The following is a 14818-nucleotide window of genomic DNA, read 5'->3' as shown; positions in this document are numbered from 1 at the left end:
GGTAAGTCACTGAATCTGTATGGAACTAATTACACATACTTGGACTTGAACCTTCTAGGAAAATCGAATTAGGGCAAGAAAATTGCTAACTGCGTCAATCCATCCGGTCGAAAAATAAGTTTGATGTATAATTGTTAAACATCTATGAAACTTAGCTATACATTTTAATGTCTTTGAAATTCTTCATAAAAACATGACCGAAAATCCGTTGCGACTCCGTTGTAATTGTTAGGATGTTATTATGTTAATTACCTTAAGTATATAAAGAAATAAGGTATCAATGATGATTTCAAGAAATATTAGTAACTAGGTAAGTAATATACCCTTTGCGCGCGATAAGATATTTATATCAATGTTGAAATTATATAATATGATCGTTATATTATGTGCACTAATATTTAAATTGTGCTATTGATCCTAATGATTTTTTTCTGAACACCAGTTAAAATTTTAAATAAATCAGTATTTAAACAAAATAAAAAGAGTAAAACAGTTACTAGTTTCAGAATGATTGCAGATAAAGAGGAAAAGACTGTCAATTTGATATATGGTGTTTGCAATTTTGAGAAAAAACTTTAGAATTTTTTTTTTTTTTTTATAAATCAAAAGGTAAAATATGTTAAATATGCTATTCTATAAGGAATCTACATTGAGTTTTAATTGTTAGGATGTTAATTACCTTCAAGTATATAGAGAAATAAGGTATCATTGATGATCTCAAGAAATATTACTAATGAAAGTCATCTTACCATAATTGATGATGGCTAGTTTGTCTAATGACGTAAGGATACAATTCAATGGTCCTCGATCGACGTGTGATTAACGGCTTGTACCATGATTCCAAAATGCAAGTCATCATCGCATTTCTGTAGATAGTGGGGGTATGTGTAGGCAGGGTTCCATTATTCGGAGAATTTTAGATATTCCATGTCTAAACTTTTACGGTTAGCATAATTTATTACCGCGTTTGGTCTAGAAGATTACTGATTCATAATTTTTCTGATTATAAAATAAAAATACATTATCTGGATGAACTATTTGACACCCTATTTCCAAAAACATAAGTTGCAGTATCCTTTTTTTTTTTTTTTTTGTCAACAATTTTATTTCATATCCAACTCAAAGCAGAGTACTTGAAATACAAAGTCTGGGTACAACACCCTTTGCAAAAGCAACAGCTAAACATAATGCTGTGCGTAGATTATAAACACATGATAACGGAGTGAAGAGAGGAACAAGGTTTTTGAAGCTCAAGAAACCTGTAATCTCATTCAAGTCCATCCCTAAGCGCAGGGAACAGAAGGGGACGATTGAGTCCGGAAGAATCTGAAGTCTTGAGAGTCCAGTTGATATTGCTGGTTGAGAGGCTTTGTGAATCATCACCGCTTTGACGACGTGTCCAGAGCCCACTCTACTCAATAAGCGATGGAGGACACGGCCTTGCATCCACATTCCCTTTGCCGGGCAAATCTGAAAGTAACCAATTGGGAAAGACCCAGCTACAAGCTCAAAGGCGACCAAACACCTCTTTGAAGAGACTGAGAGCTGTGAGGAGAACCACCATAGCCTAAACACGCCTGAGATAAGTGAAACCATGTCCACAGAGACAGCAGTCCAAATAAAATCCTCACACTGAGGTAACAAAGTAGTATCACAACGAGTAACTTCCTCATACTGAGGTAAAGAGAGCTTCAACCTGAAACTCAAAGGGAGTGTAACATCCTCAAAAAGAGGTACAGAGCTAATCCAGGATAGCATTACCTCTTCATTCCGAATTAAAATGGGGTTCGTATTGAGATAACTAAGATCTACTAGGAGGCAAGGATCGAACAATCGTGACTCACTCCAGCAAATTAAAAACACCATACCTTGCGAGAGCTTGAAGCAAGAGAAGATAGGCCTTGACTGAGAACTGCATAAAGCAGTAGAGAGCTCCACTTCAAAATGCTGCATTGCGGTATTAAGAGCTGCCAACAGAGAGAAAATCACCACCAATATTTCAACCTTCCAAGCCCAGTCCTCAAGACTTTGAAGAGATGAGTAATGAAGGGAAGTCAGCTTGCACTCAGCTATTGATACCAATAATCTTGCAACAGATAAGGAAACCACACACGACTCTTGATGATAAATCGTTGATGCCCTTAAGGCTGACTTTAACAAAACATGTTCCACACAAGAGGTAATAATTATCGGCTTTGAAACGGGATAATGTCGAAAGGAGGAGTAACTCAGGCCAGAGTTGAGAGCTCCGGAGGGAGAAATTCCAGCCAACGAAAGATGCAGCAGAGCAGGCTGCGTGGATAGCACATCGACGTCTGGGCAGAGAGGCTTGAGCAAACAACCGGTTGAAAAGCAGAGATCCCATGGCATAAGAGATTCGATTTCCTTTTGATTGAGAGGAGCGGTGTAAGACGGCGAGAACTGGCGGAGAAAGGGACAAACCAGCAGGACCGGTGGAGGGTCTGGAGGATTTATCGGAAACACCACGACAAGATCCGGATCTGGTGGTTCAGGCGGCAGGGGAGGAGAACCAAACGGGACAGTTGCAGAGGAACCCATTGGAGGAGAAGAGGGAGAGCTTCGGGATGGTGAGCGAAACGTCATCAGCAGCGGAAGAGAGGCTCGTGATTAGGACAGGAGGAGCTGCACCGGAAAGAGACCTTCATTCTGGCGGAGATGCAAGCTGTGCGGCTGCCTTGGACTCCGTGCCTGAGAGAGAACCAAGTTGCAGTATCCATATAGAAACTTTAAGTCTTTGAGACTGAGTATTTTTGACTTTGAGGCGGTGGACGACGATTCGTTCCATTTAACAGTAAGATTTTAGTGTCTAGCTGGTTAGGCCCTATTGAGAGCTACATCCAGGGCCGGCTAGGTTGGATGGAGTGCGACACCCCGCTCAATCACATGTCCTAATAATTAAAGTCACCTATATCATTTTAACAAAACAAAAAGGACATCTACGTATTTCGAAAATCCATACAAAATAAGAGGATTAAGAAAAAAAAACAAAAAGCAAGATTGAAAAAGATCCATTAAATTCTTTTATATGTATATATTTCTTTTGGTTTCCATAACAAAAATCTACCAACAGAAAATTACACATAAAGGTCTATGTTTTTATTCAGCAAAAGCAATAAAAAAACGTAAAGGATCCAAGACTATTTTCTCTAAGGTCCATGCTGTTATTAGCGTGTCCTAGGTTAGACTATGCCCACTAAATTTAGTGGGTATCAAGATTGTTTTAAAAAAAAAATGGAGAAGGATGAAGATCTGTTCCCATATCTCTAACGTTTACATAAACGTATAAAAACATCTCCCTAAATTTACCATCACATATATGATTGAATTATTTAATTTATATATAAAAGGCATTAATTATAGGATCGCATCGATGGGTTGCTCTTACATGTGGAGAAAACTCATACTTACAAGACTTTTCAAAGCATGAATTTAGTGAGAAATGCATGAACGGTGATTTAATGTTATAACATTCCAAAGCTAGTGATGATATGACGCGATGACTTTTTGTTTCATTTCATTGACTTAAATCACCTATTCCCTCTATAAATTAGGCGCAAAATGCTACGGTTTGAAGCATCTAAGCATACAAAACTCGACATTATAAGATCATCTTCAATTGTTATTTCATGAAGATGTCTAGTGATCAATCGAGGTTCTTAGCCTCACTACCATTGTTATTGCTTCTTCTTAGCTTCTTAATGGCTTCCTTCTTCCACACGGCAGGTTTAGCTACCTTCTTTAACCTATCGATCGATAATATCATTGTAAATCTTATTTCGATTAATAATGATTATTAATTTAATATACATATATGTAGCTGCGCAAATCGGAGTGTGCTACGGGAGAATAGGAAACAACCTGCCACGTCCGGCTGATGCGGTGGCGCTTTACCGGAACCGTAACATCCGTCGCATGCGGCTTTACGATCCTAACCAAGAGGTTCTCTCCGCTCTGCGAGGCTCTAACATCGACCTTCTGCTCGATGTTCCCAACCCTGATCTCCAACGTATCGCCTCCAGCCAAGCGGAAGCTGACACGTGGGTCCGCAACAACGTCCGCAACTTCAACGGTGTAAGGTTCCGTTACATCTCGGTCGGGAACGAGGTGCAACCCTCGGACCCAACCTCGAGGTTCGTCCTCCCCGCCATGCAGAACATCGATAGAGCGGTTTCAGGCCTCGGGATCAAGGTCTCCACGGCTATAGACACCCGAGGCATTAGTGGGTTTCCGCCTTCGAGTGGGACATTCACACCTGAATTTAGGAACTTTATCGCTCCCGTGATAACTTTCTTGGTGAGCAAGCAATCTCCTCTACTCGTGAATGTCTACCCTTACTTCAGCTACATCAACAACATGAGAGACATCCGTTTGGACTATGCTCTGTTCACTTCACCGTCCACTGTAGTCAATGATGGGTCAAACGCATACCGAAACCTCTTCCACGCACTCGTAGACACTGTTTATGCGGCATTGGAGAAAACAGGAGGAGGATCGGTGGAGATCGTGGTCTCGGAGAGTGGTTGGCCGACAGCTGGAGGAACCGCGACAAATGTGGATAATGCAAGGACTTATGTGAACAATTTGATACAAACTGTGAAGAGTGGATCTCCTAGAAGACAAGGGAGACCTATCGAAACTTATATATTCGGTATGTTCGATGAGAATCAGAAGAGTCCTGAGTTTGAAAAGTTCTTTGGAATGTTTCTTCCCAATCAACAGCCCAAGTATGGTGTCAATTTCGACTAATTAATATCCTTGAAGACACTTTATTATAGTGATATATATGAGCTGAATGGAATTTGAGGGCTTGTATTAATAAAGATTCCAAAAAGTGGGAAACATGTAACAATAATAAGAAATAATGAGACAAGAAAATTAATAAACTTATAATTTGACAGAAATCAATAAAATAATAAGATAATTTTTTTAGAAAATTCTATGTAAATATATAAATTAATAGTTTATATGTATTGATAGTTCATATGTATACATATTTTATATAAGTAAGAACCTATTACTATATTGTTTGTTTTATATTAACAATGAAATTATATTTACTTTTTCTTAACACTTCATATATTTTTGATTATATTTAGTAATATTATATCTAAAATCACATTTAAGTTCTATACAATATATATTATATACACCAAATAATATAATAAAATTAATATAAATGTCAGATTTAAAAAAAATAACAATTAATGTCTATGCACAAAAATCAAATATTTTTCTTATCTTAAATAAATATATCTTAAAATAAGAAATTTAAATAAAAAACTTTTTTAAATTAATATCTCTATAAATTAATAAATTTTTAAAGTACCAACTTTAATAATTTATGGAGGTTATACTGTATATACTTTTTGGATTATACAATAGGATTTGCAGATGACCAGATATTCTTGCGAAAGTCAGAATCGTAAAATAATTCCTGATTTTTTTGTTTTGTCACAAAGGGTAAATAATAAGTTTTCACCTTTTTAAATTAGTTTTGCATTTGATTAAATATGAGGTATACAATTGTTTCCGGACATTGTGTGCCAGACTGTCCATCCTTATATTCTGCGTCTCGGGTACATGCATGAACTCGTTTCAATATTTTTGTTAACATACGTATCAGTGGTCCATTCGAACCAGATTCATTCGGATGTTTTGGTAAACATTCTAAGTAATGTGGGAAACAATGTGAATTGAATGTGTTAATATTCGTTGTATTTCAGCTTAAGATCCGAGTAAGTTTTGGCAATAATTGTAAATTTTATATAAATTTATATTTATATTCATTCAGCATATACATTTTTTCCTAACATCTATTTATATTTTTGTGGTTGTGTGCGATAAGAAGAAAATAGATAGATGTGAAGAAGGCAAAAGACTGTGTGAATTCATTCATGTTCAGATATGTTCGATCAAAAAGATTGAAGACACTATTAATCACTCATATTTTGCAGTATTTGATGATTTAATAAATAAATAAATATATATATATATATATTATTCTGTTATATCAATTTTATAATCAAAATTCAAATAAACATTTGTTTATTCTACAATTTAGTCTAGTGTTCAAGAAATCATTAGGCGTTAAGCGAATAGTGATTCAACGCCTAACACCTATCCGATGAGTAAATTATTAGTTAGTCGGCCTACACGATTACGGTTTAACAATTATAACAATACACTATATATATATATATATATATATATATATATATATATATATATAATTGATAAACCGTAAACGTGTAGACTCACTAACTAATAATAGATTAAGTATCATGATTTATGAATACTAATGTTCATATTACTTGTTTTTATCAAATTGTATATTAAAATAAAGTAATAATTACTACAATTTATAAACACTAAGTTATTTATTATTTATTATTACCCTATTATAATTACCTAGGCGTTTTATAAAAAAACTCTATGGTTCTAGTCTAGAGAGTCTAACGCCTAAAACAATTTTTAGACCACTTATATTTTCTAGATAGTTGTATTCTCATTTCCATATAGTAATTGTATAATTCCGCACATCTGTTGTTTAACATATAGAAATTTATTATGTGTTTCATTCAATTCAAGTCATGCTTAATGGTTATATTGTTCTCCTGCTATAGCTCAAATGCCTCTTAAAATTTAGTCATCTTATTTTTCAATGTATGTTTCTCAGTAAAAAGATATCTTCTTAAAGTAATCCGTGATCATGGTTTTACTGCAGAATACACACATTCGCTCACAATAATCTTGTTCCCACATGATCACGATTTGAGGCAAAATGTCCATTTCATGATTCTCATCATCATCGACATATTTGGCATTGGAATTTTATCAAACTTATCTTCATCATCTTTATCGTAACTAGGTTGTAGAATAATGTGTACATGATAAGGTTTCAGACACACACATATAAGACAAATCTTTTTTTTTAAGTCTGACAGTTTTTGATGCATCATCATCGATCGGGTTTTAGGGGGATTTCACCGTTGATCGTGAATCGTGATTAGTTCTTCTTTATATGCCGTTTTGCATTTTCATCGTTTTAAGATTTTGGTTTAAATGTCCGAATTATTCAAATTTTGGTTTTTGGAGAGCCGAAACCAAATCCGATCCGAATAGAAGTATTCCGAATACCCGAATGTATCTGAAATAGATTTATCTGCTTATCTATATTAATTATTTTTAGATTTAATATATATAAAAACATATAGAATATATATGATACTTTTAAGCTGGTTTAAATACTTGAAAATATATACAAATAACCAATAGTAAATATATAAAATAGTAAAAGTATACTTAAAACACCAAAAATACTTAAAATAATTATTGATTATCTATCCAAATATTTGAACTAAAATAATTATATGTTGAGTTTAGGTATTATGACATATGTTAATCAAATTTATATTTAATATATTATTTTGTTTATATTTTTTTGAGAAATTTAAAATATATAAATATATAATGAATTTTAAAATTTTAAAAGTAATTTAAATGGGTTATCCGAACTCGAACCGAACCCGCAAAAATCCGAAGCGAACCCGAACTAAAATTTAGAAATATTAGAATGACGCTGAAATCTTTGACCCCGGAAACCCGAAACCCAAACATACCTAAACCGAACCCGAATAGGTACCAGATAGATAGTTTCTCATAATATAATGGACTTCCAAGTTTTCTTAAAAATGTAAGCTCATTACTTTGATTTCTCTTAATATATTGTTATTCATGTTTCCAAACAAACTTATTTTTTTAATTATAATCTATGTTTCCAAACAAACCTTTTTTTTTTAAACTGCAATCCATGTTTCCAAACAATATTTAAAAAAAAAACTGTAATTTATGTTTCCAAACAAACTTTTTAAAAAAATTGCTATACATGTTTCCAAACAAATCTATTTTGTACTTGAGTTTTAATAAGATAGATATATATTTTAACAATCTATAATATTTTCTTCTAAAATAAGAAGATTTTGTCGAATATATTATTACTTCAAATATTGATTTTTTTCCTTTTACTCTAGATTTTCACCCCAAAAGTTCTTATTCTTTGTAAGTTTCCTAATTAATGTTCATCACTAAATTGAGTAGTCAAAGAAAAAAAAATTGCATTCTATAAATTCACAAATTATATTTTATTGTTTATATCCAGAAATACCCCCTTACCAAAACTTTTAAAAATCTTTCCAGGATAACATTTGAACGTGGCTGTCTTTGATAGGACAACCGTTAGAACATTCTTATTTCAATATTAACCTAGTACGTAACCAAACTCGGCGTACAAATAAGACACGCTTTCCCTTCTCTCTCGACACAACTTTTCTGTTACCTTTGATCGACGAGAAAGGTAGTGAACGAAGAAGAAGATGAGTCAACCTCCAATTGGTGTTCCTCCTCCTCAAGGTACCTTCCCATGTTTTGATTCTTAATCTTACTTCTTTTCGTTTCTGTTTAGATTTGAGTATCAAAGTAGTTTTCAAATATTGATTAAAAATACTGTTGAATCTTGTTGACTCATATTCGTTCTACTGATATGGATCTGTTTCATAAATATTCATGTGAATCTGAATAGGTTACCCTCCGGCTCCAGGATATCCTCAGCAAGGTTATCCTCCGCCGCAGGGATATCCTCAGCAAGGATATCCTCCTCCTCAGCAACAACAAGGAAAGTCGGGTCCTGGTATGATTGAAGGATGGTAAGTCACTGCTCCATTCAAACTAGTATACTATCTGCAATTGTATGTCCTACGTGGAATTCATACTTTGATTGAATGATACTACCATGATTTAAAAATTTTAAGAATAAAAAAGATGTGGCATGTCTCGTTCTGGTTAATAGTTTGTTTTGTGGGTTAATGTAATCTAATTAAATGGTAAATGCTTTTAATCTGATTGAGTGGTTGTCTTTTTTTTTTTAAATTTCATTTGATTTTACATTGCAAGTCTATAGAAAATTGAAACTGTGTGTTCTGTAGATGCATATTTCTACTTGCTTGTAGCAGTATACGATGATTTTTGAATATATGAGCTTTTGTGATGCTTTTGCAGTCTAGCTGCTATGTGCTGTTGCTGTGTCTTGGAGGCTTGCTTCTGAGTTGGAATCTTGAAGCTGCGAAGTTAGATTGGATCTGGATTGTTTGTTGGTTTATTTTAATTGATCACATCTTATTATTATATATTTCTCTTTCGTTATATATTATATGATATATAAATATGTTTGTTCATCTGGATCATGAATTAGTGTTGAAGACTTGATATCTTATGTTTTATTACTTTATCTTGTTCGCTATTGGGAATGTAAACTTCTGGATCCAACATGACGTTGCAAACTGCAAAGTATTGGCAAACCGTATTTGCTTTTTCCTAGCTTTCCTTTCAAATATTTCGCAATTATTTGACTTTTCATTCATGGATAGTCCTTTTAGTTTTAGACTTTGATTAAACGCCGGGAATTATCTTATTTTCGTTTTAATCATGCACCAGATAAACTTAATGTTAAGCAAAAAATTGTGTATTGGTTTTTATTTTATGTTTAAACACTCTAAAGAAATCGTCATCAAAATATTAATTCTGAAAGTATATTAAATTTATATGCATCAGTAAAACGTCACGTTAGCCCAATTTTTTATTTGTCTTTTTTCGACAACGAATAGCTATTCAATTATTCAAACTTGAGGTGGTCCGGATAAATAGACCGGAATAGAACAACCAATAAAACAAACCTCTCTATAGAAAGACCTCGCTGTCCTAGCTAAAGAGTAAAAAATCTGATTTTTTTTATTTGTCATAAAAGGAAAATAATAATTTTTCACATCTTTAAGTTAGTTTTGCATTTGATAAAATATGAGGTATACTTTTGCATTTCAAATCAGTAATTAGGTTATTTGGCAAATTTCCCATTAAAAACTAACCAAATTGTATTTAAATTATTTTAAATAAAATTTTATATTTATATTTTGTACCTACAAGGTATAAACTTACTTAGAAATTACAAAATATTTAATTACTTTATTTGTTGATATATGTTCATGAGGTTTAAAATTTTAGCAGATTAGTATATTTATAAAACTTCCTACTGATCATCTCTTTATTTAAAAAAAAAAACAATTTTGACAAAACCACATGTATACATTTTTAAGAAAATATTATTATATATAAGGAACCAAACTAATGCAACAGATGATATTAATTTGATTTGGTTTAATTAAAATAAAAATAATTATACTTCAGTTAAAAAAATATATGTAACTCAATATACCCACAAAATGAATAACTATACTAATCTAAATTTTTATTGAGAATGTTTCGATTTTTTTTTGTTGTCAAAAACAAGCAGACTCGACTAAGATTTTGCAAACCAAACTGATAACTCTGAACGCATGTGGACGACGAAAAATGATTGTTTTTGGACATTGCGTGCCAGACTGTTCGTCCTTGTATTCTGCGTCTGGGGTACATGCATGAACTCGTTTCAATATTTGTTTTAACATATGTATCAGTGGTCCATTCGTACCAGATTCATTTGAATGTTTTGGTAAACGTACTAAGGAATGTGGGAAACAATGCGAATCAAATGTGTTAATATTCATTGTATTTCTGCTTAAGATCCGAGTAAGTTTTGGCAATAATCGTAAATTTTATATAAATTTATATTTATATTCATTCAGCATATACAATTTTTTCCTAACATATATTTATATCTTTGTGGTTTTGTTGTTGTGGGTAATGAGCAGAAAAATAGATCGATGTGAAGAAGGCAATAAACAGTGTGAATTCATGTTCAGATATGTGCGATCAAAAAGATTGAAGGCAATATTAATCACTTATAGTTTTCAGTATTCAATGATTTAATAAATATATGTATTATTATGCTATATAAATTTTATAATCAATTCAAATAAACATTTGTTAAGTGTAAAATTTAGTCTAGTGTTCAAGAAATCATTAGGCCCTAAGAAAACGGTGATTCAACGCCTAACGCCTATCCGACGCGTAAGTTATTAGTTAGTCGGCCTATACGATTATGGTTTACCAATTATAACAATATACTATATATATATATAATTGGTAAACCGTAAACGTGTAAACTGACTAACTAATAATATAAGTTAAGTATCATGATGTAAGAATACTAATGTTCACATTGCTTGTTTTCATAAAATTTTATATTAAAATAAAGTAATTACTATAATTTATAAACGGGGTTTTTGCAAATATGACTCAAAACTTGAAGTCAAACACAAAACTAACCCATGTTTTTTTATAGAATTTTGACTTGCCTCTTTCATCCCCAAAGTTCAGATTATTCACGAAAATACCATCACTTTTTTTTTCTTTTGAAATTGCATATTTTACTCTATCACCCTCATTTTCCTCAAGTATTCACAATATTGTCATTTCTATCAATACACCAACCACCATGAACAACCAATTTGAAGCTCTTAATGCACCTAAAAATCGATTTACACTCTTTCTTTCTTAATTCTTATGAACTAAAAACAACATCTCTTTCACTTTCTCTCCATATTCATCCAAAAAAACCCAAGATTTTGATTCTAAAATTTTTATGGTTCATAGAGCCATTGAAACTTACGATTCTTGGTGGGTCACTTATGTTTGAGATTTTGGGTGCTTGGAAAAGACTTATGTGTGTTAAACAAGTTATCTCACTGGTTGAAAAGACTTTTATTGTAACTAGGGTGTTGAATAATGTGTACATGATAAGTTTTCATACACACATATAAGATATATTTTTTTATAAAAGTCTGGCAGCTTTTTAATGCATCATCATCAATCGGGTTTTAGAGGGATTTCACCGTTGATCGTGAATCGTGATTGAGTTCTTCTTTATACGCCGTTTTGCATTTTCATCATTTTCGTTGTGGGGTTTGAATATGCTTGAAATTTTTTACTTTATTTTAAATTTTCCTCGTTTGTGGATTTAATTATGTTTAATTTTACCTAAAACTATTTAGAACTTATCAAAATGATTACTAATTTGTAAGTTACATTAAACATATATACAATTTAGTATTGAAAATTTACAAATGAAGAAAGTTTAAATATGATAGATCTTATATAAAGCTATTTAGAACTTATCCAAAATATTTCTAATTCATATAGGTAACATATCTCCAATAGTTAGATAGTATTATCCAATCTTTGATAAAAAAAAACAAAAAATAGTATACCCAATCTGTCATTTATATAAGATTACTATCTTTTATTTTTTGGTCAAATATTGGATATACTATCTAACTATTGGAGACAATTTATATATAAATAATACACTTTTACCAATGAAACAATCACTTTCTATACATAAGAAAAATCCTCATAGACATGGAGAACACAAAAATGTTCGTATTGGTAGCGATGATGTTAATGATTGGAAACCATCTTACTGTATCGGTGTACGCGGATAATCCAATAACGCGTGCATTATGCTATTTTAAATGTAATGAACTATGTCTTATTGATCCACGTTATCTTCTAAACTCAGAAAAATGTGCCAAAAAATGTGTTAAGGAATGTCATATGCCACCTGGTTATGTAATACAAGACACAATCAACCAAATTGATTATTTCTGCCAAGTGGGTTGTGTTAATCATCGTTGTGCTCTCACTGAAAATCAAAGTAAGTTTAGCCTTACTTTTATTCTAGCTGATAATGAATTGGTTTATATATTCTTATGCGATATTAATATTATATTTTATTTATATATATATATATATCATTAATGTTTTTGTGGTTGTGTTTTATGGACAGATATGGAGAAAGCTGCGGGCTGTGTGAATTCATGTTCAGAAATTTGTAATAAAAAGAACTAATAGCGATAGAATATGTTATATTATAACAATTTAATGTTTAATGAAGATAGTATGAATCAAATCAATTTAATATACAATTCAAAGCCCGTTTTTTAAATCGCATGTTTTCTATATATTTAAATATGGCTCGTAACTCGCAGTAACTGTGCCAATAAACAAAAGTAACTTGCAAGTGTATCACGAAACACTTGATTCTAGAATAATATGGTTTGCTAGAACTGGATATATATGATGGCTCAAGCAAATATCATCTTAGATTTCGTGTTTTTCACTTCTCCGGATTTCTTGTAAATTGTTTTCAATGAAATCACGTTATATACAGGAGCGAAGCCAGAATAATTATTTAATGGGTGCATTATTAGTGATAAAAAATAAATCTGCATGTTATGGGTTTCGAAGACATTATGGGTGCAAATCCCTTTTTTTACCAATTGATCAACTGAAACTATAGTAACTTTAGGTGTAAACTTTCAAATATCAATAAATAAGGGGGTGCACGTGCCACCACACCTCGAAACATGGCTTCGCCTCTGGTTATATACAAATTTATATTTTTTTATCTAAGAAAATATATTATACATACATATATTTTCATTTTTCAATTCGTTTTTTTAATTAAAAAAATCATTTTTGTTATATGTATATATTTTCAGAAAAATTTAAAAAGGAAACTAAATAAATAATAAATAATAAGTATTGTAAATGTATTATTTTTAATTCATTAAGAATATCAATGTAACCAACATCGTGATAGTTAACGTGAGTAAAAAACTGATTTCTCAGATAATATTATATATATATATATATATATATGTTTGTTCATCGGGGTCATGAATTAGTGTTGAATACTTGATATCTTATGTTTTCTTACTTTATCTTGTTCGCTAATGGTAATGTAAACTTCTTGGAGATCCAACATGATGTTGCACAGTATTGGCAAACCGTATTTGGTTTTTCCTAGCCTTCATTTCGAATATTTCGCAATTATTTGACTATTCATTCATGAGTAGTCCTTTTAGTTTTAGACTTTCATTAAACACCGGAAATTATCTCATTTTTCGTTTTCTTAAGAAAATCATGTACCAGATAAATTTAATGTTAAGCAAAATTTGTGTGTTGGTTTTTAATTTATGTTTAAACACTCTAAAGAAATCGTTATCAAAATATTAATTCTGAAAGTATATTAAATTTATATGGTTATAGTAAGCGCAAAGAAGATAGGTTCATAATCAACATTTACATCTGAGGGATGTAGGGGATCAAATACCCTATGGTACAATATGCATTTAGGATTAAGAGAAGTTTTGTTATAGGAAAAATAAAATTGGATTTTGAAACTAATATAAATATAAATTTATTAGATTAAAATTTATTCATTTACATAACCAATATACAAACTTTAAACTGATATTTGTTTCAATTGTATTTTACTTTCTTTCAATTTTTTTCTTTTTCGAAATTCATTCTTATTTGGTGGTGTTTTGTTTAGTATATATATACACGATAACAACCGGATCATCTGAAACCGAAAACAACTATGAAAAATTTATGAATTTTTTACAATTGCATGTATTAACGAAAATCAATAAACACGATATTTAGAAAATAATATTTTAATATCAAAAAATTGTTTGAAATAGTATCTCTTTGATTAAAAAATTGGTGAATATGAATTTCTTTGAAACTATTTCGGCCTTCCATTCATCATTTCATCTCCTATTGGCTATTTGGTCTTTTTATTGGCCCAGCAATGCAAATCGTATATTCTTAATTGGGCCGTTAACTCATACCGAAGCCCAATAAAATTTATAAGAAACCCTAATTCTAAACCCCTTTTTAAAACCCACACTTTCGCCTCTTCCTCCTCCATCACTCAAAACAAATTTAGGCGGAAATATTTAGACGAATTACATATAAGTTGTATGGTTTAAATTATTCACCAGACGACTTACAAGTTAGT

General features: G+C 31.5%; 2 protein-coding genes and 1 long non-coding RNA gene across 3 annotated transcripts; 2 read left to right on the top strand and 1 right to left on the bottom strand.

The window, feature by feature from the left end:
• Positions 1 to 1076: 1076 nt before the first annotated feature.
• LOC108868968 lies at positions 1077 to 2791 on the bottom strand. The gene is made up of 2 exons (XM_033275354.1): positions 1869 to 2791; positions 1077 to 1567 (listed from the first exon to the last, which is right to left on the bottom strand). Exons 1-2 carry the CDS (start codon positions 2602 to 2604, stop codon positions 1500 to 1502), a joined length of 804 nt encoding a protein of 267 aa, XP_033131245.1. The 5' UTR covers positions 2605 to 2791; the 3' UTR covers positions 1077 to 1499.
• Positions 2792 to 3484: 693 nt separating this feature from the next.
• Positions 3485 to 4953, top strand: LOC103830091 (probable glucan endo-1,3-beta-glucosidase BG3). The gene is made up of 2 exons (XM_009105799.3): positions 3485 to 3744; positions 3839 to 4953. Exons 1-2 carry the CDS (start codon positions 3648 to 3650, stop codon positions 4765 to 4767), a joined length of 1026 nt encoding a protein of 341 aa, XP_009104047.1. The 5' UTR covers positions 3485 to 3647; the 3' UTR covers positions 4768 to 4953.
• Positions 4954 to 5148: 195 nt separating this feature from the next.
• LOC103830089 lies at positions 5149 to 12960 on the top strand. The gene is made up of 4 exons (XR_625670.3): positions 5149 to 8430; positions 8600 to 8723; positions 9076 to 12664; positions 12797 to 12960. It is a non-coding gene; the product is annotated as an uncharacterized LOC103830089 (long non-coding RNA).
• Positions 12961 to 14818: the final 1858 nt, after the last annotated feature.

This window comes from Brassica rapa, chromosome A07, assembly GCF_000309985.2.
Source record: "Brassica rapa cultivar Chiifu-401-42 chromosome A07, CAAS_Brap_v3.01, whole genome shotgun sequence".
Taxonomy (NCBI): domain Eukaryota; kingdom Viridiplantae; phylum Streptophyta; class Magnoliopsida; order Brassicales; family Brassicaceae; genus Brassica; species Brassica rapa.
Note: the sequence above shows the minus strand (reverse complement) of the source record. Positions and strands in the feature narration are given on the sequence as shown.